The 27,062-nt window shown below is 37.4% G+C and overlaps 8 protein-coding genes across 10 annotated transcripts; 4 read left to right on the plus strand and 4 right to left on the minus strand.

Moving 5' to 3' along the window:
• Positions 1–609: 609 nt before the first annotated feature.
• LOC117787568 (serine protease inhibitor 77Ba) lies at positions 610–3,255 on the plus strand. The gene is made up of 5 exons (XM_034626119.1): positions 610–672; positions 1,428–1,845; positions 1,904–2,174; positions 2,467–2,835; positions 2,895–3,255. The coding sequence occupies exons 1-5, from the start codon at positions 660–662 to the stop codon at positions 3,159–3,161; spliced, it is 1,338 nt and encodes a 445-aa protein (XP_034482010.1). The 5' UTR covers positions 610–659; the 3' UTR covers positions 3,162–3,255.
• LOC117787567 (retinoblastoma-binding protein 5 homolog) lies at positions 3,158–5,099 on the minus strand. The gene is made up of 7 exons (XM_034626118.1): positions 5,034–5,099; positions 4,757–4,977; positions 4,485–4,691; positions 4,245–4,426; positions 4,059–4,178; positions 3,371–3,999; positions 3,158–3,306 (listed from the first exon to the last, which is right to left on the minus strand). Exons 1-7 carry the CDS (start codon positions 5,050–5,052, stop codon positions 3,218–3,220), a joined length of 1,467 nt encoding a protein of 488 aa, XP_034482009.1. The 5' UTR covers positions 5,053–5,099; the 3' UTR covers positions 3,158–3,217.
• Positions 5,100–5,671: 572 nt separating this feature from the next.
• On the plus strand, positions 5,672–11,340 carry LOC117789212 (eukaryotic peptide chain release factor subunit 1). 2 transcript variants are annotated; one of them, XM_034628300.1, is made up of 8 exons: positions 5,672–5,752; positions 6,411–6,579; positions 7,681–7,856; positions 7,929–8,398; positions 8,648–8,803; positions 8,873–9,070; positions 9,136–9,283; positions 11,025–11,340. In XM_034628300.1, exons 2-8 carry the CDS (start codon positions 6,494–6,496, stop codon positions 11,105–11,107), a joined length of 1,317 nt encoding a protein of 438 aa, XP_034484191.1. In that variant the 5' UTR covers positions 5,672–5,752; positions 6,411–6,493; the 3' UTR covers positions 11,108–11,340. The 2 variants fall into 2 exon arrangements, with proteins under 2 accessions (XP_034484191.1, XP_034484192.1); XM_034628301.1 differs by lacking the exon at positions 11,025–11,340 and adding an exon at positions 9,501–9,602.
• Positions 11,341–11,420: 80 nt separating this feature from the next.
• Positions 11,421–13,746, minus strand: LOC117789211 (cysteine sulfinic acid decarboxylase). Its single transcript, XM_034628299.1, has 4 exons — positions 13,467–13,746; positions 13,071–13,258; positions 11,726–12,698; positions 11,421–11,672 (listed from the first exon to the last, which is right to left on the minus strand). The coding sequence occupies exons 1-4, from the start codon at positions 13,647–13,649 to the stop codon at positions 11,484–11,486; spliced, it is 1,533 nt and encodes a 510-aa protein (XP_034484190.1). The 5' UTR covers positions 13,650–13,746; the 3' UTR covers positions 11,421–11,483.
• Positions 13,747–14,674: 928 nt separating this feature from the next.
• Positions 14,675–16,149, plus strand: LOC117787884 (DNA/RNA-binding protein KIN17). Its single transcript, XM_034626510.1, has 2 exons — positions 14,675–15,695; positions 15,755–16,149. The coding sequence occupies exons 1-2, from the start codon at positions 14,724–14,726 to the stop codon at positions 15,953–15,955; spliced, it is 1,173 nt and encodes a 390-aa protein (XP_034482401.1). The 5' UTR covers positions 14,675–14,723; the 3' UTR covers positions 15,956–16,149.
• Positions 16,150–16,505: 356 nt separating this feature from the next.
• On the plus strand, positions 16,506–18,526 carry LOC117787886 (vitellogenin-1). Its single transcript, XM_034626512.1, has 4 exons — positions 16,506–16,578; positions 17,095–17,354; positions 17,409–17,544; positions 17,859–18,526. Exons 1-4 carry the CDS (start codon positions 16,515–16,517, stop codon positions 18,392–18,394), a joined length of 996 nt encoding a protein of 331 aa, XP_034482403.1. The 5' UTR covers positions 16,506–16,514; the 3' UTR covers positions 18,395–18,526.
• Positions 18,432–20,445, minus strand: LOC117787885 (DNA primase large subunit). Its single transcript, XM_034626511.1, has one exon. The coding sequence runs from the start codon at positions 20,381–20,383 to the stop codon at positions 18,779–18,781; it is 1,605 nt and encodes a 534-aa protein (XP_034482402.1). The 5' UTR covers positions 20,384–20,445; the 3' UTR covers positions 18,432–18,778.
• A 342-nt stretch (positions 20,446–20,787) lies between these two features.
• On the minus strand, positions 20,788–25,676 carry LOC117787581 (toll-like receptor 13). 2 transcript variants are annotated; one of them, XM_034626138.1, is made up of 6 exons: positions 24,617–25,676; positions 23,625–23,855; positions 23,293–23,517; positions 21,397–23,021; positions 21,202–21,329; positions 20,788–21,130 (listed from the first exon to the last, which is right to left on the minus strand). In XM_034626138.1, exons 1-6 carry the CDS (start codon positions 25,029–25,031, stop codon positions 20,905–20,907), a joined length of 2,850 nt encoding a protein of 949 aa, XP_034482029.1. In that variant the 5' UTR covers positions 25,032–25,676; the 3' UTR covers positions 20,788–20,904. The 2 variants fall into 2 exon arrangements, with proteins under 2 accessions (XP_034482029.1, XP_034482028.1); XM_034626137.1 differs by lacking the exon at positions 24,617–25,676 and having other exon boundaries at positions 23,293–23,536; positions 23,625–23,867.
• Between the last annotated feature and the right edge of the window lie 1,386 nt (positions 25,677–27,062).

The following is a 27,062-nucleotide window of genomic DNA, read 5'->3' on the forward strand; positions in this document are numbered from 1 at the left end:
TTCTCTCACACGCGTGCTCCTACGCGCTCTCTTACTCTCTCTCTCCCTTTGCGATCACAGTATGTGTGTAAGTATATTTATCAGCATGTGCTGTGCTGCCTGGTCTAAGGCCAATGCCAGTTGCTCCGTCGTTCTCCGTGAGTTAAGTACGGCTTGAGCTCTGACTCTGAAGTAATAAAAGGTTTATCGCCTCACATTCACACATATTTATAAATAAATATATACATATTTTTATGATTAAACGCAATAATATTAAAAGTGTTATATAAACATATGAAAAACCCAGTGCACAAACGCATCATTTATTTTGTCAGACATATATATATATATATATATATATATATATAATATAAAATATATATACTTGTATCTGTATTTAGAGTGAATTTCATTGCAATCCGGTTTGTGGATTAATCAACAAATCGACAAAACCAACAACAATATGTGCTGCGACGTCAGTGACTAATTTAAATTCAAAACAACACAAAAATCCCAATCAAAAGACAAATCCAATAAATAATTCCGTTCTCTTTTAAACAATATTTCTGAAAATATAGTCTGAAAATATAATATGCTAATTCAAAATTAAAAAAAAAAAACGCTTGTGTCTTTATAGAATTAACTTGATTACTCAGTCTCAGTAAAAAAAAAACCGCAAGATGTTCATAACAGGTAAAGAAATAACCTAATTTTTTTCTACATTTATACGTTATTTTTTGTTTTCTTAGAATTAAATTTTAAAAAATAAACCTACAATCGTTGCAGTTTGTGTTTATATAATTTGTATATCTAAGCTGTACAGATATTTTTATAATATATAATTTAACTCATATTATGAACTATTCGACTGATCGTTCCCCAGTATAACTATAACCAAATTTCTTTATGCTGTATGTATAGGACAATACTAAGTAAACAATCTGTTAGATTGATTATGTTATCTCAAGAAACAACAAAATTTTCCATACGAAATGTTGATTTTTGACCGAAACACATTTCTGGATTGTAGGGGGTGCCGAGGGTGTTCTGCTAGGGTATAATAATCATTTATATTGAGTTTCTGCAAAATGTGTAGGCTAAGGTATACAAAATTGATTCAGCTTGTAATTCTTATCAGAATAGTATTGTTAACTTAACAAACTGTCAATTATATATATTTCAAAAATTATTTTCTTCTAATAAATAAATTTCGGACCCAAAAACCAACATCTTAACCTTAAAAAACTATTATTCTTGAATATATGAATCGTTTAAAGATAAAGTAAAATTTTCGATTACTCAATATAAAGTTGGATTATATCTATCGTATATATTTTCGACATTTTTCATTTAGGAATCATAAAGTGCTGAAAAATGTTTATCAACATTAAATGAAATGTAATCAACAAATAGTATATTTGGAATTTACCAACCCTTGTATATTTCAGATAGCATGATGCGACTGCTTGGTGGGTCGCTATTTTTAGCGGTGGTTTGCTTTGCCCAACAACCATTTCCTCGGCTCTCCGTTGGCAATAATTTGGAGGCGCTAACTCCACAAGCTGCATTCCGACCTAATAACGATCCCAGTTATGCATTGCGTTCCGAATTCAACGTTGACACGCTGCGTAAAATTTCACTAGGTGCTCAGCAGTTTGGACTGGATCTATTATATCGCATCTCAACCCAAGTTGAAAAGGCCAATAGGGATTTTATGATATCACCATTTTCGGTATGGTCGCTATTACTAATGCTGTTCGAAGGCTCTGGGGGCGCGACATATGACCAACTGCGTCAAGTACTTCGCATCAATGTCGATGCTGAGGACTTGCGAGCCGTTTATCGCATTTGGAGTACATATCTGAAGTATGAAATATACATGTGTAGTATTATTATGGTGGTTTTCAATGGATCTTTTTTTCAGTGTGAATACCAGCACTATTGAAGTGGCTTCGGTTCAAGCTCTATATACGGATAAGAGTTCCCCGATTAAGAGCAGTTATCGGGAAGCGGTGCAGTCATACGGAGTACAGCCCGTCGAGGTGGACTTCTATGAACCAGAAACGGTTGCTCTCATCAATGACGCATCCAATCGCAACACCCGTGGCCTCATACCCTACACAGTGTTGCCACAACAAATAGTTGGCGCCAAGATGTTCATGCTATCTTCCCTCTTCTTCAAAGGTCAATGGAAGGTGGGTTTAACTACTAATACAAGAATCCAAAATAACAATATAACAAATTTAAAAACCATTTAATAATGGGGTAGGATGATAAATCAAAGATGCTTCACCTAATGTAAATTATCAATTCATTTGTTTAGTACTTTAAATATTTTTCTTACTTCAATTTCTTACTTTATGTCTTAGTTCAATTTTTTATGTAATGCTTCCTGTTAATTCCATGCTTGTATTTGTTTCCTTAAATTTTGTTCTAAGATTTGTATCTTTATTTTTGGAATTCTAATTAAATGGATCTCTTTTCCAGTATCCCTTCAATGAGTCTGCCACACGCATGGAACCCTTCCACGACGAATCTGGTGCAGTTATCACCCAGGTGCCGATGATGGTGCAGGAGGGAAACTTTGCATATGTTACAAATTTGCAGGGATTGGACGGTTATGTCCTGGAGCTGCCGTATGGCACACAAGATCGTCTATCTATGATTATTGTGCTGCCGAAGCGGGGATTCAAGCTCAACGATATTGCGGCTAATCTACAGGAATTGGGTCTGGGTCCGATTCTTGAGCGCATTGCCAAGTTTAGACGTGAGGCGCCCGAAGATAACGAGGTGGAAGTTCTAATGCCCAAGTTCGTGACAACAACAGACTTTAAATTGCAATCAACACTCCGCGATGTAGGTGAATTCCTAGGATTATTATTTCATTCACTAAATGCGCCTTAACACCTTTGCAGATGGGCATTCGGGATATCTTTGATGAAAGACTCTCAAATCTAAGCAGGATGGGTGACGGTTTATTTACCAAGTTCTGTGTACACGCAACCAAGATCATTGTGGATGAGAGGGGAACCACAGCAGGAGCTGTAACATCCGCTGCGCTTAGCAATAAGTCAACGCCGCCAAAATACCAGTTGGATAGACCTTTTCAATATATGATTGTGGAGAAGTCGACAAATCTGCTGCTCTTCGCCGGTCAAGTGAGGAACCCAAAGGCGACTTAAGCTCTGTCTGTTTATTAATGTCATAACTTAAATAAAATCTTAAAAGAGGCGCCAGCTCATTTCTTCGCTCGGCCCGTTGCCTTTTTGCCACCAATTGGTTGCTGTTTGTCCTTGCTGGCTTTGCTGGATATTAGCGGGTGCGTTTCTGTTATGGTAAAGAAAGGTCAGTGTTGATTGCCATTTGGCGTCCCAATTAGGGGTCCACTTACCATCGGTGGGTGCATCGGGAAGACTGACATCATAATGTTGCATGCGTCTTCGTTTAGACGCCATAATGTCGTCTTCATAGTCTCGTGAATCGTTGCCCATTATGTTTGAACTGGACTCCAAATTATCTTGCGCTGTCCAGCCATCCTCGGGGTCTTCCACCTCGGGTGCCATGGGCAGAAACTGTAAAGCATTCTCGTCCTCGCCTTCCTCGTCGGAGGAACAAAACGCTGCCACTGGTTCCACTTTTTGTACATCCACCTCGATCTCCTCATCCTGCTGAGCATCGGCATTTAAATCTACTGACTTGTCCTCATCCGCAATATCGAACTCAGATTCACGCTCCTCGTACTCCACATTCTCGTCCAGCTCTTTGAAGTCGGGTGCAAACGCGGACCAGTTTTCCACCTGATTTTGTGCCCAAATCGAAACCAAACCGGAACTAATACTAGCTATAATTGGACGCACCGGATGCCAGACAACATCCAACAGCAGTTCACCCTTTGTACCATGCAGAATCTTGACGAGATTACCAATTGACTTCTCCCAAATATACAGAGCATGTTGACGTGCGCTGCCAGCACAAATGTATTCCCCATCTCCCGAGAAGCAGCACTTCTTCCATGTGGTTCTATACGGCAAAGATTCACGTGACTAATTGTAAAAAAGCAATGGATACAAATCACCTACTTGTTGACTAGATCCTGTAGCTTTTGTATGGGTTCTGGTTCGCCATCCTTGCCCAATGCAATAATCTCTTTGGAGTCATACACGCGTATTACTCGATCGGATGTATTAATGAGGAATGCACTGTAAGAGAGCGAAAGAAGGAAAGTGAAAAATAAAGAAAGTTTCCTGGCTGTACAATGTACATACTCGCCTCGACGGGCAAACTCAATGCTCTTGACCGCCGTCGCACTTGAGGTGCCCACGATAATGCGAAAACTGGCCACGACTTCAAAGGTTTCCACGTCCAGCACAAGGATCTTTCCCTTGGCATTGCCTGTGTATATGTGTTTACCACGTCGGTCGAATGAGGCAACTATATTTAAATCTCCCTGTAAAAATCGTTAACTATTAAAATGATTGCAGAAAGTGAATTCACAAGGAGCTTACATCCGAGTCCAGGGGAAGACAACGATGTGATCCGGCAATTTTGACCAGCACAGCAGCATAGCGCATGGGACAGACAAGCAAACGGCTATCGTTGCGTGGATCAAACTGAACTTTCAGCACTGGCGACGGAAATCGATATTTGTGCTCCAATTCTCCAGTGAGAACGTCCCAAATGCAAACATTGTTGTCTGTTGACGCGGACAGCAGCTAGAAATAATAATACACAGCAATGTAGAATATAGTGCGATTCATTTAGGGTACATTTGGGTCACCTTATGACCATTTCTCGTCCAGCTAAGACTACACACGGGATGAACATGTGCAGATATTATTTTGGCAATGCCGCGAGTCAGAAAGTCCCAAATAACAATTCGTCCATCGTTGCAGCCGACAGCAAGCAAGGTGCCGTATTTGTTGAAAGCGCATGTAACTGCCAGCGATATGCAATCCAGAGAGCCATCAAACTCCTCGGGATAGTTTTGGCCAAAGGATTCTGTTTTAAAAATTGCAATTTAAGTTTGTTTTCAATTAAAAAAGCGCAAAACTCACCGAGTAGTTCCAAATTCATGTTTGTGTTTCTTCTTCTTTTTTAATTCCTATTCACTCACAATCAAATGCATTTTTACAATAATCGTTTTAATGCACATATCGATAGTTCGAACATTGTTCCCATTTGACGCGTATGATCAACAAAATGATCTGTAATAAATATAATAGAGAAGTGTTTATGCATTTGATGAATTTCTTATGATTTTCCGTCCGGATTACTGGTTAAATCAAAAGAAGTTTACTTAACCACTTATCTTATCGATATCGTATTTGGAACTAGTCGCATATGAACTACATTTTTGGCATTTGTCATAGCCACTGCTGCCAACTTCACTATTTTATAGCTACTCTGGCCATTTTAATTTTTTGATGCCAGAAAAATTGAAATATTGATAAAAGCCGGAAATCTGACTATTTTAAATAAATATTCAGCCTTGTTTTGCTATTAGTATTTTTTTCTGAAACCATGCAAACGTGTAGTATTAAAATTTAGGTTCAAATTAAAAAATTGTTGCGACATGACTATAAAAACAAGTTGGCAGCACTAAATCAGCTGTGCTATCTTGGCCTTAGCCATTTTGCATCTTAAATTCAGCTATTTTTCGGATACTTTCCAGCCACATACAGCTATTTTTCTTCTAAAGCGTTGGCAACAATGGTCATAACACTCTTTTCAACATTCGGTCACACTAGATCTGAGTGGGTTTTGTGCGCACGTTGTACGTAAAAGTTTTATAAATCGATTAAAAATGATTATAAATCATCAAAAGATTGCAAACTAGTTCACCAATAACTACTATAACATATATTCTTTCAAATAACAAACAATTTGGCATAAATTTTTCATTTTTAATGTGCTTGCGAAATGATTTTTGTGTCGACGTCACCTTTGGAGCCCCCCGCTCCCGCTCGTCTTTCTCTTTCGCGTTCATTCTTTAGCTCTCATTCTCTCTTTAAGTGAAGTGAAATAATAAGTGATTTTCAACTCAAGTTTAAATATCTTGTAATATGTTTTTATTTCGTATAAATACACATTTGAAATAGTTGTATTTTGTACGTGTGAACTAAAAATTGTATTCAAAATTTGTAATAATTCTCCTGCTTTGACTTTCTATTAGCTGCTATTTCTTTTTCGTCACAGCTTTCTTTACTTAACTTACATATGTATGTACACAACATTTACATATACATATTTATGTTTTGTATGTAATTACTTTTTAGTGTATTCATCGCCAACCACGTTAAAAGGAAGAACGTGAATGTGAATACAATAAGGCAACAAAACAAATTCAAAAAAACCAAAAAAAAAAAAACAAAAATAAATAAATAAAACTGAAATATAACAACAAACGTCGTTACATTTCCATTTTCTGGCAGTGCATGTGAACGAGAGTCGTCTACGTTGTATCCCAACTTGCACAAAGGGTCGTCCGTAAATAAATAGCAATAAATAAGCCAACATGTCTGGAGAAGAAACGTCTGCCGATCGCAATGTCGAAATATGGAAAATAAAGAAGCTCATCAAAAGCCTGGAAATGGCACGTGGGTGAGTAAACTTACAATATATATGGACATATGCACATAACATTTTGTCAACTCTGCATAGAATTATGTATTTTATTTTATTTTCTTTCTCCCTTGTTGGGAAATTTCGTTTGTGGGGGTACACACCACACAATTCATGCTATAGGAGATTGGGGGCGAATTTGCAGCGCGCCGTCGCTGTACAACAACTGACAGTGGAGTGAGTCGAGTGTCCGATTGTTGAGTATATTGCACTCACCCATTTTTAATGTTGGCCATCAATTAGCACTTGCCTATTTAAATAATTGGTGGAACGGGACATTGCATATTGCATTACTTAAGGCCAGAAATTACATGCTAATGCTGTATTTTTTTTGGTTTGAATTGGTTAAAATTGTCAGCGATTTGGTTTAAACCGCTTCGACTTATGTGCGTGGCTGTCGTTGGTAACAAAACAAAAAAAGTCCCATGGTATTTGTACGGCGTTGTCCCATACTCACACACACATGCACACAACAACCATTCACTCTCAGCTGTGCACTCTCTCGCGCTCTTTATTTTTGCACACAACTTTGAGAGCAACACGTTTTCTTTTGTCAGGTTTTTATCAGTTCAAACCAGACCGAGCCTGAAGCAACGCAACCAAACAGTGAGTAATGCGTGAAGCCAATGCTAATGCTTTGTTGGCAACACAAGCAAAACGTTGCAACTGTTTAACAATGAACTCCTTTCCATGCCAATCGTCAAATACAAGCTGCGTGTGTGTGTGCGTGTACATGTGTCTGCTCATTTTCTCACTCAATGACAACGCTCGCTCTTTCGCGCTCTCTCTCTTTTGGTCTGCCTGCTGCATGGCATTCTTTCCACTCACGTTTCCTGTAAAAAGGTCAAATTTGTATGTGTGAACCATAACAAATTCTACATACTGTATTGCAATTTGCCATTCACAACGATTCGGAGCCACCTGAGGCGGTTGTGCTGTTGATATTTGCTGATCTGGGGTAATTTTTGAAAAAACTAGAGCGGCTAGCATTATATTTATAAATATTTTAATTTATAAACAATGCAATTTTTAAATATTTCGCCTAATGATTAATATGCTTATATATATTTGTAATTTCAGAAATGGCACCAGCATGATTTCATTGATTATTCCGCCTAAAGATCAAATTTCTCGCGTCAGCAAAATGTTGGCCGATGAATTTGGTACGGCCTCCAACATCAAGTCGCGTGTGAATCGCCTTTCCGTCCTGGGCGCAATCACGTCGGTGCAGCACAGACTTAAGTTATACACCAAAGGTTCGTTAGTTCGTTTTTGTGATTTCCAATTAGAGTATGAATCAATTAACTAATGCTTTGGAATTTTAACAGTGCCTCCCAATGGTTTGGTCATTTATTGCGGCACAATTGTCACAGAGGAGGGCAAGGAGAAGAAAGTGAACATTGATTTTGAGCCATTTAAGCCAATTAATACCTCTTTGTATCTGTGCGACAACAAGTTCCATACGGAGGCCCTCACTGCCCTGCTGGCCGATGACAACAAGTTTGGCTTCATTGTGATGGACGGTAACGGCGCTCTCTTTGGCACCCTTCAGGGTAACACACGCGAAGTGCTGCACAAATTCACTGTTGATCTGCCGAAGAAGCACGGACGTGGTGGTCAGTCAGCGCTTCGTTTTGCTCGTCTGCGTATGGAGAAGCGTCACAATTATGTGCGCAAAGTGGCCGAGGTTGCCACACAGCTCTTCATTACGAATGATAAGCCCAACATTGCTGGTCTCATTTTGGCTGGTAGTGCGGACTTTAAAACTGAGCTCAGTCAATCGGATATGTTCGATCCTGTAAGTAACACTCCATTCAACACTCTACTCAACAAATAGGATTGTTCCACTGGCTTCAAACGACAAATGACGAGTGTCATTCGATCCAACCCGATCCAAACAAATCATAATTTGTGTAACTCTTTCAATCGTCAAGTCACATTGCCAGTGGAATCACTTGTCATCCCGAATGATCCTTGAAATGTATGCTGCTTTTAAGTGAAGACCGATTTGTAAATAAAACTAATGCAACCTTTTTCAATTTTTCAGCGTCTACAATCGAAAATCATTAAACTGGTGGATGTATCTTACGGTGGAGAGAACGGTTTCAATCAGGCCATCGAATTAGCCGCTGAATCGTTGCAGAATGTCAAGTTTATACAGGAAAAGAAACTCATTGGTCGTTACTTTGATGAAATTTCACAGGTATGGTGACAAAACTCAACTAATAAGTAGCAATAATAATTATTTTAACAAATAAATTGCTATTTTAAGGATACTGGCAAATATTGTTTTGGCGTGGAGGACACTTTGAGAGCCTTGGAACTGGGCTCTGTGGAAACATTGATTTGCTGGGAAAATCTGGATATACAACGCTACGTACTGAAGAATCATGCCAACTCGACGTCAACGACAGTATTACATTTGACGCCCGAGCAGGAAAAAGATAAGTCTCACTTCACGGACAAGGAGGTATAAAAAAATAAGTCGATTTAAAAGAACGGAACTTATGTATTAACAACTCTAATTTTTTGCAGAGCGGCGTTGAAATGGAATTAATCGAGTCTCAACCGCTTTTGGAATGGCTGGCGAACAACTACAAGATGTTTGGCGCTACCCTGGAGATAATTACGGACAAATCTCAGGAGGGTAGTCAGTTTGTGCGAGGTTTCGGTGGCATTGGCGGTAAGTAAAGCCTACACAAGCAAATATAAATATATCTTCAATCTAATTGTACATATTATTGCAAGTGTAAGCTACAAAATTAATTACGTATCTACTGTTTACATTCCTTTACCTTCATGCTGCTTTTAAACGTAAAACTCTAAATGTAACTTGGTCCACTTGACGTCGCTCCTTGTGCATAACCATCAATTTTTTATTAAATTCTATATGTATATAGGAATATTGCGCTATAAAGTAGATTTTCAATCGCTACAAGCCGATGAACCGCTGGAGGATGTTGATCTCGATGATTACTAAACTAAATAAGAAAAAGACAAAAGAAAAACTCAAAGAAAAAGCATTCGCACTGCATAGATTTTCGGATCTCAACACACAATTAGTTGTTTGTTATTGGTTTATTTTCTCTTTCTTTATTATTAATTAAGTTCTTGTGAAACGCCATAAATTGTTCAAAAATTGATAGGAACCAATTTACTTGCCGCATAGTTTTTAAACATAATTCAACGTAGCCAGTTTATTATATATATATATTCTGAAATAGATATTCACCTCTCCGTCGTGTTTTTTATATTTACCAAACAGTTCATATTTAGGGTTGCTGCGAATTACGAAACCAATTAAAAAGTTAACAATTTAATCTTTGAGAGCTCGAAATAATTATTATTTGGAAGTTGATCAGATTTTATATTTAACGTTAGTTTTTTTTCTTTTCTTTATTCGGTTTTAGTAATTCATTAATTTCTCCTAATGTTAAATATTCTATTTAGTCATCTAAAAATTCTTGTATTATTTCAATTAAATTTGTAATAATAATAATTAAAAAACGGTTCTCAGGCGTTGCTCCAATTTCGAATTCAAATTCTGAACAGCCATAAATTTGAATCCCAACGGAATTGGAATTCAGGTCAACTCAGTGTATCTTTAAATTACAATAGTTGAGAATCATAGTTAAGAATCAAAGCCACATACTTAAGTTTAAATATACTTATGTATATATGAGTATAGCAGAAATGCTTTTAAACCAAACGTATAAATATTTAATGACATTGAAATATATAATTCGCGCAACAAATAAGCAATTAAATTTAAAAATGTATTTACAACTAATATTCACGACATTATAAAAGTTGAATTAAAAAAATATTAAACTGTCGACCTGCTCTGCTGACCTTTATGATTATCGTTAAAATAACAAAATATTGATCGAACCTAAACTCGTATCTGACAGGCATTTAAAATATTTACATAGGCAATTTCTTTGTTTGCATTTCTCACAATTTAAAAGCGAAACTTTCTAAGTACACACAAACCAAACAATTTAAACAAAATGCGTAATAATAGATGAACAAACAAAACCTGAATAAAATGAATTAATAATATACACCTCCCGGTAACGTAAACAGAAAGTTGCATTTTTAACCTTATATTGTGGGTTGCATTCCGAGTTATCAATTATATAGAGCTATCCACAGAAGTTCCCAATTGACGCAGAACGAGATATCGGAATGGTAACTCCAGAAATTATCAAATTTCACGATAACTCCAGTAATATTCCAACATTTATTTTCGATTTAAATGTTTAAATCACTTTTATTTTTATACTTATATACCACTTATGTGTTGTGCTTTTTGTTCAAATTTCTTATTTATTTATAGTTATTTATTTAATGCATTTTTACTTTGTATATTTAATGCATTATTTGTGAACTGGTGATAAATAATTCCATTTTGCTTCTCCCAGGTATCTTGCGCTACAAAGTGGATTTCCAGAGTATGCAACTTGATGAGCTGGACAACGATTGCTTCGATTTAGATGACTACTAGATAATTCCGCAGTTATATCCACCATCGATGGCAAAATTGAAAACTGTTAATTCTTAAAAAAAAAGAGAATCGAAGAGAGCAAATAGAATATTTTAATAATATTGATAATACCAGAAAAACAAAAAACAAAAACCGAAAAGAGCACACAATCCTTCTTCCATTTTAACGTTGTTGGCGAATAAGAGTAAAATTGCAAATAATACATACCTACTATATACCATAAATACAAAAAATATAAAAAGAATATAAAATGTTAAATCAAGAGAAAGCAAAAAATATACAAATGATGCTGTTTTACGTGAAACTAAAAGTCTTTAATACTATAAACATGATTTTTTATTTATTGGCTAATAAGAATATACACATATATTTGTAGTTAATATTCACTGAGCTCTCCTAAACGTTCAATCTCATCCAATATAAAATCCAATTCACCGGATTCCACTACAGGAAAACAAGTCAAGACCATGCGGAAGAAGTTTCCCAGTTTTCGGCTGCTAAGCGGAGCGTAGCCAACCATTAAGGTACCACTGTAGGCCATCTGTTCCTTGATTTTGGGTGCGACCTGTTAAAACAAATGTATTAAAATCAAATTTTATAACTTAAACGCATACTTACAGTATATAAGCGAGTCCACCATTCTGCAGTCTCCTCAGAGCTGGTCACTCTCATGCACTTTGGTATATACCAGAAGGCAACATTGGAGTATTCGTGTTTGTCTAGAACAAGCCTGAAGCGATCTGGACGCTCACGCAGCTTTTGCTCCAACAAGCGAGACATATCGATGGCGTGATCAACCAAGTGACCATATTGTCCATATCCGCGTGCCTTGAGCATGAGCCAGAACTTGAAGGCGTCTATTTTACGGCCACACTGGACACTCTTGTTGCCCGTGTCGTATGAGATGTCATAGAACTTGTCCTGCTGGAAGAGATAGCTGACCTCAACGCTGTTGCAGCTTGTCAGCAAATCGGACTCACGGGTGACAAACAGAGAACACTGCAATGGAACGCCTAGGGTTTTATGCGGATTCCAGGCAAAGGAATCGGCGCGTTCCAAGCCCTTCAACAGTTTACGATTCTTGTGAGCCAACAGAGCTGAACCTCCCATCGCTCCATCTACATGCAGCCAGAGTCCGTGACGCTCAGCCACATCGGCAATAGCATCGATGTCATCAAAAGCGCCCAATACCGTTGTGCCGGCCGTGGCGTTGATAAAAAATGGATCACAACCGCGTGTCTGTGCTTCTTTAATCTTATACTCCAAGTCATCCAGTGACATTTGACCCTTGTCATTGGTAGACACGGAAATACAGTTTTCGACACCAATGCCCAACCAATGAGCGGCCTTCTTCAGACTGTAGTGCGAATCCTCGGAGGTGAATATGACCAGGGGTCGCAATCCAAACATGCCAGTGGTTTTTACGGACGGAACATGCTTATAACGAGCCAAAACCATTCCATACATGTTTGACGAAGAGCCACCAGGCGCAAATATACCATCACCATTGGTATAACCGATCAGCCGACACACCGTTGATATCACCTCCGTCTCAATTAGGCTGAAGACAGGCGCCACCTCATAGGTATAACTGAAAATAGAGTAATTCATCAAAAAAAAGCCTCACAAGAGGTAAAAGTCTTTAAACGGAGGCAATTTCAAAGCACAATATTTCTAATATCCAATTTCAAAAGAAAGAATATTCAAATTAACAGGGCAACTATTCTTAAATATAATAAATATTCATACAGAAAAATACCTTAAAATGATCTGAAATTATTATAATTTTCATTACAATCCATATCTCATGAATCAGTATATCAAAAACTCTAGAACGAGGTTAGTTAACAAAACTCAAATCCATACCATTCGATCGGTTTATAGATCGATCTGATCGGACTATTGTAGAAAATTTTCCATTCTTAATACGTGACGCTTCATTATAGTTGTAAGGGAATATTACCTGCTGCCGTTTAACGCTTCGGTAACCCAAGCTCCAGCCAATCCAAAGGGATCTACTTGACCAAAGAGTTGATTGTGAAAGCGTCCATGCGAAGTCTTGACGGAAAACTGAATAATCTGTTGGCATATCTGCTCAATCTCCGGCAAAGTGTGCACTTCCCTTTCCTTGATTGTCAGATCTATCAGTTTCTAGAATTATTAGAGATATGTATGAGATAATACTATAGACATTGTATTACTACTTATAACGATTCTATGCTAGAATAATTTTTACATTCGTCTAGAGATTACGGCTGCATAATAAACTCTTGCAATGATTTCTTATCGGAATCTGTCACAGATGATGTGACGCGACGTCTAGACTTTGTTCCAGATGAAGGGGGGTGGGGCCACTCACCTTCAGTTCATTGGGCTGCTTAAAGTCGACAATTTTCTGTTGCTGCCACAACGCTGGATCGGCACAAAAAGTCTCCTTCTGCTGTACCAGATTAAAGACATGCTGCAGTATCTGCCAATCGTCCATTAACCTCTTCCGCACCCCATCGACAATCGATCTACTAGTATCACTTGTACCTTCCATAGTAACGATATTTGTGACCACACCAACAACCACCACGTCCAGCTGTTCAAATGGAAATGACAAGTTCGTAGCTCGTAGCGCAATATTGGACCTGATTTCGAGCTGTGATGTGCCTTGGTTAATGAATGCTCGTTAAGAGTTGTAAATTAATTGAATAGTACGTGTGTACACACACTCAAACATATTTGCGTACACACAATGTTCGCGTGTGCGTGCATATGTATATGTATGTATGTACAATTCGTGCGGGTATGCTAGACCTTTTTAGAGTGAACCTTATCATTTATGATATTTATTATCAAATTGTTTTCGTTTTCTAGATATTTGATAATAGCTATCAATCAAATTAAGATTTAAAATGTACATAGTTTTTATTTTCTTCTTTGGGAACATTTGATTGTCGTACCACTCTAATAAATTGTTTTATCCAAGTATTCCACTTAATCATGAGCTTCGTTATTTATTGTATAACGTGATTTCACTTTGCATTTCAAAATCAAAGAACAATAAAATCATGAGCTTATCATCGGTTTATTAATTAGTGTATATACTTGTAGATAGGTCTAGTTTACCCTCTTGTATGATACTTAAGTAACTTAAGGAAAAACTTAACTAGATGACTCGACAAGTTTCTCGGAAGGTATATAGTAAAAATGGGTCTATTGACTTTGATTGGATTTATGCATGAAATCATAAAGAAACCATACTGTACATATATTTGCTGCCCTAAAAGTGTTTTGAAAAGCTCTCAATGAAATCTAACAACTTCAGATTTGTTGATTTTACAATTGCCGTTAAAAATTTGCATGCAAAAAAAAAATCAAATACTGGGATATATCGATATGCATTTTGGTTGGTGTAATGATATCGATAATAATATGTATGGCATGCATCGATTTACATATTGGAAGGATATCGTTATCAATTTGTATATTGATAACTAGTAGTGCTATGAAACTATCGATACTTGTTGTGCATTTTATCGAAATTAGTTAACAGCTGACAGCTGCTCATCTCCAAGCCAAACAAAACGTGAAATTTACTAAATTTACACAAAACGTATAAACTTTAGCCATGGGTCGTGCAGAAGTTGGTACTCCCAAGTACCTCGCCAACAAAATGAAGGCGAAGGGCTTGCAGAAGTTGCGCTGGTATTGTCAGATGTGCGAGAAACAATGCCGTGACGAAAATGGCTTCAAGTGTCACACAATGAGCGAGTCCCATCAACGGCAGTTGTTGCTCTTCGCGGACTCGCCTGGAAAATTTCTACATAACTTTTCTAAGGAGTTCTCCGACGGCTATATGGAACTACTGCGTCGTCGCTTTGGCACCAAGCGGACGAACGCAAACAAGATTTATCAGGAATATATTGCGCACAAGGAGCACATACATATGAATGCCACACGGTGGCTAACGCTCTCGGACTATGTGAAGTGGCTGGGACGAACGGGTCAAGTAGTGGCCGATGAAACGGAGAAGGGATGGTTTGTCACATATATTGACCGCAGCCCAGAGGCCATGGAACGGCAAGCAAAAGCCGAACGCAAGGAAAAAATGGAAAAAGATGACGAGGAGCGCATGACGGAGTTTATTGAGAAGCAAATTAAGAAAGCGAAATCCAAGGATGGTGAGGATGGCGATCCACAGGAGAAGTTTACGGAACTGAAACGTGAAGAGGAACAGCCTCTAAAGTTGGACATACGATTGGAGAAGAAATTCCAGCCAGAGTCAATACTGGGCAAATCTGCCCTTGTTACAAAGCGCACAAGCAACGATCCCGATGAGAAGGTTTTCAAGAAACCCAAACCAATGCCAGCGGAGAGCAGCAGATCTGCCTTAGGTGAGATAATCAAAATCGAGGAGAAAAAGAAGGAGCGAGCAAATCGAAAGGATTACTGGTTGCATCCAAATATAGTGGTCAAATTCATATCCAGCTCCATGGGCGATAAGTTTTACAAACAGAAAGCGGTTGTTCAGGAAGTTATTGATAAATATCGCGCAAAAATTAAGTTTTTGGATACAGGCGATAAGCTTAAAGTTGATCAGGTAAGTTACGAACACATTTTTACTAAATACAAGATTATGTTCATCATTATATCTTTCAGGCGCATCTGGAAACTGTAATACCCGCGTTAGACAAGGAAATTCTAGTTGTTAATGGAGCCTATCGCGGCTCTGAAGCGTTGCTTAAAAAGCTAGACGAACGCAAATATTGTGTTAGCATAGAAATACTTCATGGTCCACTAAAAGGACGTGTTGTCGATAATGTACAGTATGAGGATATATGTAAGATTTATGGCACGTAACAAGCTGCCAACTACCGACTCGGCTTAAGCTTAAATGTTAAAGATTAATTTATGCATATAAGTAATTAATTTACGTACTAGATGATAAGTTTGAAATGAAATTTTAAAGCGTTCTACTCAAGATATTCATAATGATTATTTGTATAAAATAAAATAAACAATGTTTGGGCACAACGTCGCGACGTTAAATATGACACAGCTGTTGACAATGACCTTTCTTGATTTGGGTAAAATAAACTACTCTAGTAAAAACATATGTTCATATTTTGGTGTTTTTTTTTTTTTTTGGCAACAATACAAACAAATTTGTATAAAAACTGTTCGACCTATTTGCAAAATTTTGAATGTAAGCGTGAAATGGGATTGATACTCCGGAAACAGTTCAACTCCGACTACGGAACAGCAAGTTATACGTCAAATTATTAATATGCGCATAACATTTGTTTATCTAAGAGCTCTTATCGTCTTTCTTGTCAGCTTAGTGGAATCATTAGAAGCTAACAACGCTACGACGAGCTGGTGGCAAGGTATTCCCTATGCTTTAACGGATATTTTAACAATGAAAATGAATATTTTCACCGCATTGCCACTTGAATTGGCCGCAACAGCTATAGACACCTTGTGTAAGTATTAAATGTGAGTTTAATTTATGATTAACTATACGAATTTCGAAAAAACGTACTAAGATTAGGAAATAAAAATTGGTAAATAAAAAGTATTTCTGTGACATCGTCGAATGCTATTATAAGAAAAATTGTCGGAGAAAAATTAAGAAAGCATAAAAAATCAAATATATTTTATAAATAACGGGAGATTCCACAACTTTGAATATACCGGCTAAGTTTTAGAAAAAGTCTTGAAAAGAAAACAAATAAACATAACATTTGTCGAACCATTTATTTAGATTTATCTGAAATCAAAGAGTTATTTTTAAACTTTCCTCTTCTAGTATAATGTTTTCGTAGGAATGTTATGTATTTGTACTCTTAATATATATTTTTTTAATTTCCAAATATATGTTTCCCTTTCTTCCGTTCATACTTTGGGCTCTTTAAATTTTATTTTGTTTTTAGAATTTGTTTCTGCTTTTGTAACTTTTACAAAAATATTCGAAATTTGTGTCTCTACCTATATTACAGGTTCCTCTACCTTGGTTATGGGCAGTGTTCCCCCGCAAATTACTCCTGATATATCCAAGATGCACTTCCAGTACATGACGCCGTGCCTCAACTACAGTGTTCCATTGATGGAAGCCGAAAAACTTTGGATGCACCCAAAATTTAGAAAGAATCGAAAACTGGTTATTCTAGCGACAGGCTGGACAAATACCGTCAACGAATCGGGAACTATAGCAATGATATCGAAGGCCTTTATGTGTCGACCTGGTGTCAGCTTTGTGGTATACAGTAAAGTCTCCCAAAAATGAACTGCATATTTACAAGCACCATTTCAGATTATAGACACTGCCCATTATGTAGATACCCTATACAAGTGGTCGGCATTGAACACGGATCTCATTGGAGAGCATCTGGCCGTCGGCTTGCATCATTTGATAAAAGCGATGCCTTGGATGGACATTCATTTAATCGGTGAGTTTTCAGTTGATTATAACGGCAAGTCATGAGGTTTAGAAAAAAAAAGAAAATAAAATATTCAAAGTATTTAGAGTACAATAATAAAGAAAAAAACACTTGTTTATTAAAATTAGGAAAATTTAGCTTTGGTTTTTTTTTTTTATTTTGACTGTATTTTAAATTTTCTATAGTTACTTACATTTTTATTTCATTGTGCAAATACTTTTAAATTTTTAATTTCCACTGGTCTTAATTTTAGCCTTTGCAATTATTTCCCATAATATTCGTATTGTTTGCCAAAGTTCTTATATTATTTTATGTACTTCTAGGACATTCGTTGGGTGCACATATCATGGGCACTGCAGGACGAACATTCAAGAAACTCGCAGGGTATCTGGTGTCCCGCATCACAGGTCTCGATCCCGCTAAGCCTTGTTTTCGTTATTCAAAGACGCTGCCTGGCCTAAAGCAAGGTGATGCGAGTATTGTGGACATCATACACACAAATATTGGCATACTCTCCAAACGTGAGCCAATGGGAGATATTGATTTTTATCCTGGAGGTGCACATCCCATTAAGCCCGGTTGTCTGACCATTGGCTGTTCCCACACCCGTGCAGTCGAATACTTTGCCGAGAGCGTCTATCCGGAGCATCAGAGGAGCTTTTTGGGCATCAAGTGCAGCACTTGGTCGGATCTAAAATGGCGCAAGTGTTCGTCCAATATGACCTCGACAATGGGCTATATAATTAATCGAAAAGCGAGCGGAATTCACTATGTTGATGTCAATGGCCGGAGTCCTTTTGGCAAGGCTTACAGCGATTTACTTCCAAAACATTTCGGCTGTGCCAAAAATAAGTGTTAGAAAATTCAGGTACATTTAATTAATACTATATTTATGGTACCGTTCAGAATATTATTTTAATAAATATGTAGTTAGTATAATTTAGGTAGGTAGTAGACCTCGAATTAGTAAACAGGCATAAAATTCCGTGGAACAAAAAGAGATTAAAATTTTGCTCCCCTGTGTTATTTTATAAATTTTTAATAAAGATTAAAAACAAAAGTTAATTCAGTTTAAAGGTTAGCTCATCTGAGAATAGTATATCCTGAATTTTTCCATTTACCCAGATTTTATATAGGGTTTCAATTTTTTAAACTCGTAACGTTTATTCGCGATCCCTGCTATTCATATAGCTTAATAATATTTTTTTTATTCTTTACCCTATGTATACATTATTATACCTAGTTAATCAATAATTTCGGTTAGATCTAGATCATCATCAAAGGCCTCGGCAATGCCTTTTTGGCTCATATATGCCTTCTCCTGTGATTCGGCAATTTTCCATAGTTCATCATCGTCGTCGCCCGTTAGCATGGACCTGTTGGCGGCACCTCTGATTGATGCTCGGAGTTTGTTATGTTGTTGTACAGGTCCCGGAGTGCGGTTGGATTTCTGTCTGTTTCCCATAAGGATCTGGCTCTCCTCGAAGTAATGGTTAGGATGATTAATTGTTGGCTCTACCGTCGAGTTGTGCGTGAGCATAAAGTATTTGCCACAGGCGAATTGATAGTGTCCTCGCGAGACGAAAAACAGCACCTCCTCAATGGCACTGGGTGATAGGCCATAGGAGGATAGCTTTGCTTTAACCGCTGGTGGGTCCAGTGTTTTGTATGGGCAGCCGTGACAGTCGCCAGGGGCGGCCATCTCCTTAATGATCTTTAAGCAGGAATAGGGCGTGTAGTTAACCATTGAACCCTTCTTGCCGTAGTTGTGGTTAATGTTGTACTCGTAGCTGCGTGCAAACTTATCCACGTCCATTTTCTTGGTGAACTCCTCGCGCCAGAAGCGAAGTGAATCCTCGAGGCTAACGCCAATACCTTTCAAGAAAAGACCATACTGCATGCGTCCGCCGTGTTTAATGTGGTGTTGGCTGCGTATATGATCGTGACACATGCGCATGCACAGCGGCATAGATGTTTTGGAGAGCTGGTCCAGTGACTCAATCGGCACCGAAGCATCCTTGCATACGGTGTAGTCTTTGCCCGTGTACGAGTTGTGCAAGGACTTCAGCATACGGGAGATGCGCTCGTCAGCCTCCACGTCATTGATAAAGGACTTGGCTGCCTGCATGCCACGCTCAATTTCATCCATTTGTCTGGCACCCACAATCGACACCAGGTCGTGGGTATTTACATAAGCAAAGCCCGCTTTTAGATAGCAGCGTCGGGTTCTCACTAAATCCAAGACTTGTGTGAAGGGCACTTTGTAGAACTCCAGCAGTTCGATCTTGGCCACACTCTGGCCCACAGTGCTCTCATAGAGACCATCCTTGACCTCGTCTTTCTGTTCTTCGGACAGCGGCAGGATGTGAAAACTGTTCTCCTCGAGAAATTGCTTAATTTCACTTGTGGTCAGTGCCGCAAATTTGTACTTGAAAAACTCCATTTCACGTGCCACAAACCATCGCAACAAATCCTCTGACCGACAATAGGCTAAACGCAATATGAAGTGCGACAGATAATCCCGACGACGCATTTGAAGATCAGACTCCTGTTTGTTGTTGCCATTGGTGCACATGCGCAAATATCCCCGCAGTCCATCCCGAGTCATTTCAGAATTCACATATTCCTTCCAGTCATCAGAGAGTAAGCGCAGTCCCTTTGTTGTGGCCCGATCGAAAACACGCAGCAAACGCAGCCGCTCCAGTGCGAGATCTTCGAATTCATCGATGTGCACGTCCTCCGTTGGTGGAAAGTGATAAAGCATTACATTATGTGGATACTTTGTTTCAAGGCTAACAACTTCCACTTTAATATCGTGTCGTGCCCGTTTCTTTAAATTAAAATCCATGTTGACTAGTCAAATTCTATTTAATCGAATTCTTTTTGTTGTGCTGCTTGCAATATTGGCGCCAAAAATATATGCTGCAACAGCTGTAGCACATATCGATAAGAAGTATCGAAACCTTGGCGCCGATCAACGATATATCGATCGATTTTTGCTATGGCGCCAAAAATATATCGAAACAACTGTCACGCACATTTAAATATTAAAATATACATTGCAAAAATTGAAATAATTAACACATACTGTCGCAGTCGGTTTTTTTTTTACCAGTAAATTGGATTGCTTAAGCTCTGACACGAATAACCGAATCTGCATTTAAATTTGGTTTACGTTATCATCAGATTAAAAGTGATTTTCTTAAAATGTACAAATATCGGGTCGAATAAACTGTGTATGCTTAATATATGTAAATTAAATTAAAATTGTTTTATTTGTGTATGTATATTATATAAATCAGGTACTTAATAAGCTGACTAGAATAGTTAAATACGTTTGGGATAAACTTTGATGCCTCTTCTGTATTTTTAGGCCTTGGAATCTTTTGTACCAATGCCAATAAACTCCAGAGACTTCCTTAAGCGCTTCCAGAACAATTTGCGTTCCTCCATCGTGGGCTGTTTACTACCTTTACTTGGCCACTTAATATAGGTTTTTATATCCATTAAATACTGCAATGTTTTTGGCCTTTTTCTTCGTGGAATATCCTCCAGGAAAACAAGTATCAAGTGCTCCTTGCTGACTTCAAAGATGCTGTGCAGATAACCAGAAAAATCATTAAGTTATGTGTGAATAAGAATATACATATAACGTAAGGAACTTACCGATGTTGGGCCAAATACATTTCAAATTGACACCAATGGCTGAGCAGAAACTTTGATGATATTAATAACATTAGAGAGCGTGAACGATCCATGCATGAGATAATATTATCCAATATGGTTACGCCAATCTGTGTAAAAAAAAACATAAATTATATTATAATGTTAAGTTTTTTAAGAGAGTATATTAAAGCAAACCTGAAAATCCCGTTCGTGAAGGCAAATTGATATATCTCCAGATTTTTCCACATTAGGCAGCAGTTCTTCCAATACCCATTTCCTATCATTTTGACAATAGCTTATGAAGATGTCATAGATTAAATTGTGATCCTGTTCGTTAAGATGATGGAACTTATCGAGAGACTCCTTTGAAGCTCTCGATAAAAGTGCCGCAGACTTAAGCGATGCATAATAATAATGGATGTGCCAACGCTTCAGATAGATGATAAATCCCAAAATGCATGCACCGAGAATGCTGCCAACAACGGCAGTTACTATCTTAATGGTGTTATGGATTTGCGATTCCACATCTGTCCAAATGCGAACCTGACAGTTCAACTGATCCACCTGCAGTTGTTCCGTCTCATTGAAGCACCAATAATTTTTAGCATCATAATCCAATAACTGAAATTTCAGAGTTGTATCATTCAATGTCTTTTTTGCTGGGGGAGGGCAGACTGTAGTCCGGAAGTCTTCGGTTAGAAAGCGAAGTTTTCTTATCTTATTCAGGTGCTTGAAGTCCTTGATGTTTTTATAGCTTTCAATGAGCCTTGGAATAAAGCGACTCTTCCAAAAACTTTGCTCAATGTGCTGGCTAAAGATATTACTTAATTGAGTCCAATTACTGTCATTTGAGAAGAGTAACTCTGCCGCAAGGTGCTGTAGAACCTCGTAGGAGCAATTGGCTTCCTTATTATTATTTGCAGCCACTTCGACGACCTCCCGTAGAATACAGTTGCACAAGAAATTGTTATCTCCGAGACTGAGATACTCGAGTGTTTCGAAATCCTTTAACATCTCTGTGGTGAGCATGTTGATGTTGTTGCTGCGCAAGTTGAGAACCCGCAATGCCGAATTGTTGCGAAACACACTCTTATACCAATTGCCAATGTGATTTGAGCTGAGATCAAGTACCTTCAAGCTGGCCAACGAGTGGAATATATCGCCAGACAAGGCGTTTATATTGTTACCAGCCAGGCCAAGCACTTGAAGATTTTTCAGGGGTTTTGACCAACTTAAATCCCTTAGATTAGAGTGCTCAAAGTAAAGACACTTCAGTGTGTCTCCAATCCCATCGAAGGCATCATCTACAATGTTGTACGATACAAATGAATTGCCAGATAAATCGAGCCCTTCGAGGACTGTGTTCTTGAAAAGGCCGTTGCTCATCATCGGGAACGAGGTATAACATAAACTGAGATACTTTAGTTTATTTCCCAGATGTGTGAACGCAACCGCACTATTGCGTGTAATTTTTGAGTGCGATAGATCTAGATATATAAGTTCTGGCAATAGTTTGAAGGCGGTTTGATAGATCTTTAGACCGTAAACTAGATTCAATATCACTTCTATTGTGGGCATCGAGAATTGGTAGTTATAATTCAAAACGTTTGTAAACGATAGATCCAAATATTGCACTCCCTGAAGATAGTAAAAGGTATCAGCCTCTAAGGTCATTATCTTGTTGTTCGATATAAAAAGTTTCCGAAGGTTTGTCACATTTCGAAATGCCCGTCTGTTCACATACTCGATGCTGCAGTTACTGATATCAAGCTCCAAGAGATACGGCAATTTGGGAAAGCTAGCCCAAGCAATGCTCTCCTCTAAATAAAATTAAACAAAAATAAATTTTTTTGGGTTTTTCAAAATAAACATAATTAACATAAGAGCATTTCCAGGAAAAGTTCAACGACAAAATTTCAAATTGCCAAAAACTCGTTTTTTAATGTAATTATCTTCCAGAGATATCACATTAACCTTTCAAAAAATAAAGAATGTCAAAATTTTTTTTTTTAAGTTTTAGTTACTTTTTTTTAACTTAAAAGCCGTTCCTGGAAATACCCATAACCAAAGTGTAATTGTATTGTGTCTTACTTGATGTACCAAATATCTTGTGCATTATCTGAAGTTTTCGTATATAATCCTCATAGATGAAATCGTGTGTGTTTGATGTGTTTGTTTGTTTTTGCGTGTTTTCTTGGTTTAAAAAACAATCCCGATCATATAGATCAATGTTTTTTGTATTATTTGCGAGTAATTCATCGCAATTATTTTGTGTAACATTGGTCGGTTTAGTGTCTTGGAAGAACCGCTCAATAGCTGAAATTGCGCAAAGAGCCTGTAAATCAGTCTGAATGTGTCCTACATCTACGTTCTGTGTAATCTGTAGAAATCCGACAAGCTTATGTATATACATATGTACTTACCCTCGGCATCTGCTGAAATAGCCGCAAACTGATTTCCTTGCAATGATAAAAACTTGAGTGATCCCTTCATTGAGCTTAGAGTCAAGTAAGGTGCTGAGTTTAGCCTATTGTAGGCAGCCGAGAAGGCTTGTACTCTTTGGAAGATATATCTGCCAGCCGTCTTCGTTTTGTGCAGCAAATCCAGATCGTCAGATATATTTCCATACGAAAGATCCAAATATCTATTTGCCGCTGCACAATTTTATGAAATTCAATAAAAATGTAATCAATGCATTTGGTATTTCAAATGAGATATATAAAATTTAAAATTGTAAAGCTCCTAAAAATTTCATAAAAATAATATCCATACAAATATCCAAGAACTTAAACCAAATTCCACTTTTATATTTTGAAATATTTAAAAATTCATATAAAAAAACAACAATTCGATGTTTCATTGACGATGCTTGAAATTTTCTTTAAGCCGATGTTCAGTTTTATTTAACATCACTATTATATATCGTCATTGGTTTTCATCGATATTCCGCATACATCGATACATTCCACTATATAAAAATAATTAACCGTCAATGGGATCGATCAGTATCTATCTCTAAGTAATTGCTATCAAACGATTATTCAAAACACATGTTTGACCGCGATATAAGCCACTTCTTTTTGCAATGCTGGAATATTGTACCAACTGTGAAATCAGGAAAGCGGATTTATTGTCTCAAAACATATGTTTCTAGAGTTTCGGATGCAAAGAAATCCTATCAATTCAAGCTCAGATGCGAGAAAAGCCAAGAATATATTTTCATAAGAAGAAACTATATATATGATGATGCATTCTGATAAAAGTCATTGCATATAATATGTTACGTTAAACGTTCAAAACAAAATAGAGCAATAAACGATTTTATTAAAAAAGTTAATTAATGCCGAGCCAGAGGTGTCTCTATAAATACTGAAAAAATGCTGAAAATTTGATTATTGGTAATAGAAGAACTTACAGTATCTGGCACTTGCAGCTTTAAGTGTTCCATTGGGAAATGTCCACCATAAGATATCCTGTTTTATAGTATCCAAAAGACATGTATTTCCATCGTCAGTATCGTATTTAACGAATAGCGATTTAAGATCTGTGTCCCCTAAGGTATCAGTGCTATCCTTTTCATCACCATTGTCCTGCGAAATACTCGAAAAGGCCGCAGTTAAGCTTTCTCGCAAATGGGAACCTTGTTTGCGACGTCTCTCAATAACTTCTAGAGATTCTATGGATTCATCAGGAGCTGCATCCAAGTTATTTTCTGGTAAGTTCTTAGTTTCACCGTTAACAATAATTATACCTCTCGGTGCGCTCAAATTTATCGAAGGTGATTCATGTAAAATCAATATAATTATAGTTATTTTAAAAAGCATATACATTTTATTGTTCTTTTTAAATTATTATCGCTTGCGAAATAGAAGTTGAATTAAGCGAATTGGTTCGAATTTTCGACCTTATCAACAATATGTTTCTTTTCATTTATGTTTTTCTTCTTTCTTTAGTAGTTAGTATTAATTCCCTTTGCACTCTTGTTAATTTACGGCCTTATGGTCATTAGTCAGCTTTTTTTACACCAAATTTCTTTGATTTTTTATTACTCGTAGATTATATTTAAAAATAATGATCGACTTTTGAGGAATTAACGTAGGATATACCTCACTCTAGAGAGCTGAAACTCGACTAATGGTCAGAAATCGGAAACACTTGCTTTGTGCATATGAGTATGAATAACTTTATTATACTACGATAGGGCTTATCAATTTTGGCAATATTTTCTTTCGCTTTTCAATGGGTTTCAGTTATCAGTATAGCGACTTTATGACACTAGCGCGCCTCTTTCTCTCTCGCTCGATCTCTTTCGGTTTCCTCCCACACCTTAAGCGACTTATCAAATATGTTAATTAATGTCGCATTTCTCTCTTTTTAGCCAAAAATTCTCTTTTTTTTACCTAAGTCAAAGAGAGAATTGGCAAACAAAACCATTTACGAACTTGTCGCTCGTAAATTAACTGTATTACTTGAAATTGAAGTAAGTAATACGAAATAATTTAGATTATAAATTGTGGACTTGATTCGCTTACAGATATGAAACAATTGATAAGGTATTGCTAGTTGTTTATAACAAATCTGAGATTAGAATTGGATTTTGTATTTATTTCAACAATTCCCGAGAAAACTTGCAAATCTCTAGCCACATTTATAAGAGTTTTGTTAATTTTATAAAATTCCTATAATATTTCTATTATTTATGTAATGTAATACATTGTCTGCTTCTGACCTGTTTCGTGTGTAAATAGACATAGTTTAATTCAATTTGAAAACGCCAATAAATGAAAAAAACAAACGATTTGTAAACAAAGTTGTGTTGAAGGTATTTTCGTATCGATGATTGTCATTTTCAACGATGCTTAATCGATATTTGTTAACAGTATCGCAAGCCAGTAATGCAAATGTTTCCACTGCGCGCAACCGTAATTTGCATTTTGAAAATATTGAAAGGCAAATTTTATAAAATTTATTATATAATTAATATATTATTAGCAAGCCTTACAAAATGTTTGTTTTCCATCAATATGTATTTATTATATCGTGACACGATATGAATTTGTATTGGTGACACGAGTATCGAGCAACTTTAGTTTATGCTAACGTTCTGCCACCCGCCACCCACCCTCCCTGCTCTTGATTTCTGAATTAAAACTCAAAACAGACGCCGTCGCAATACTCGTTATACTACATAGCGTGCAAAGTAAGTCCAACCACCCAAACCACCCCGCTGGGGTGTAATGTCCTGCCACCTCCGTGGCTGGTTAAACAACCACCTTCTGTTTCTTGCTCTCTCTCTATCTCGCTCTTGCTCGCTCTCTCCCCTCTCTCTGTGTTGCTGTCACTTCAACGTTGGCCGGCCGCAGTCGGCACTTACAGAGGACATTCTGAAGGGAATCCTCGGATAGACGAACTCGTGTTTGCGCTCGTCGTTTGTTTGTGCTTCGCTTGCAAGATTCGAGTCGCGTGCCTTTCAGTTTGCACGCGTCACCCGCCGAACGTGGGTGAAAGTCCATTTCAAGCCGCAACGTTTTCGGGTTTACACATCGAAACAAACATACGTTCGGCCGTACAACGTGTTGTTACTAACGTATCCGTCGGTCTTTGTGAGTCACCTAACAGAAAAAGCCGGGAAATATTGTTTATCTGTGCAACTCGTTGTAGTGTCCTCTGAATTGTTGTCTCAAATGCCACTTGAAATTTTGTGAAATTGGTGAAAATCGTGTGTTTTGAAATCATTGTGAAAATGGTAAATGCAAACAATGGTCCTTCTGATTGCCATGACGTCTTTTTCTGTCTGTAAGCATTCTAACAATATGTATTATTACAGTCACAAGTGTCTTCTCCAAATGGCACTTTAGCTT

Source organism: Drosophila innubila, assembly GCF_004354385.1.
Source record: "Drosophila innubila isolate TH190305 chromosome 3L unlocalized genomic scaffold, UK_Dinn_1.0 0_D_3L, whole genome shotgun sequence".
Taxonomy (NCBI): Eukaryota; Metazoa; Arthropoda; class Insecta; order Diptera; family Drosophilidae; genus Drosophila; species Drosophila innubila.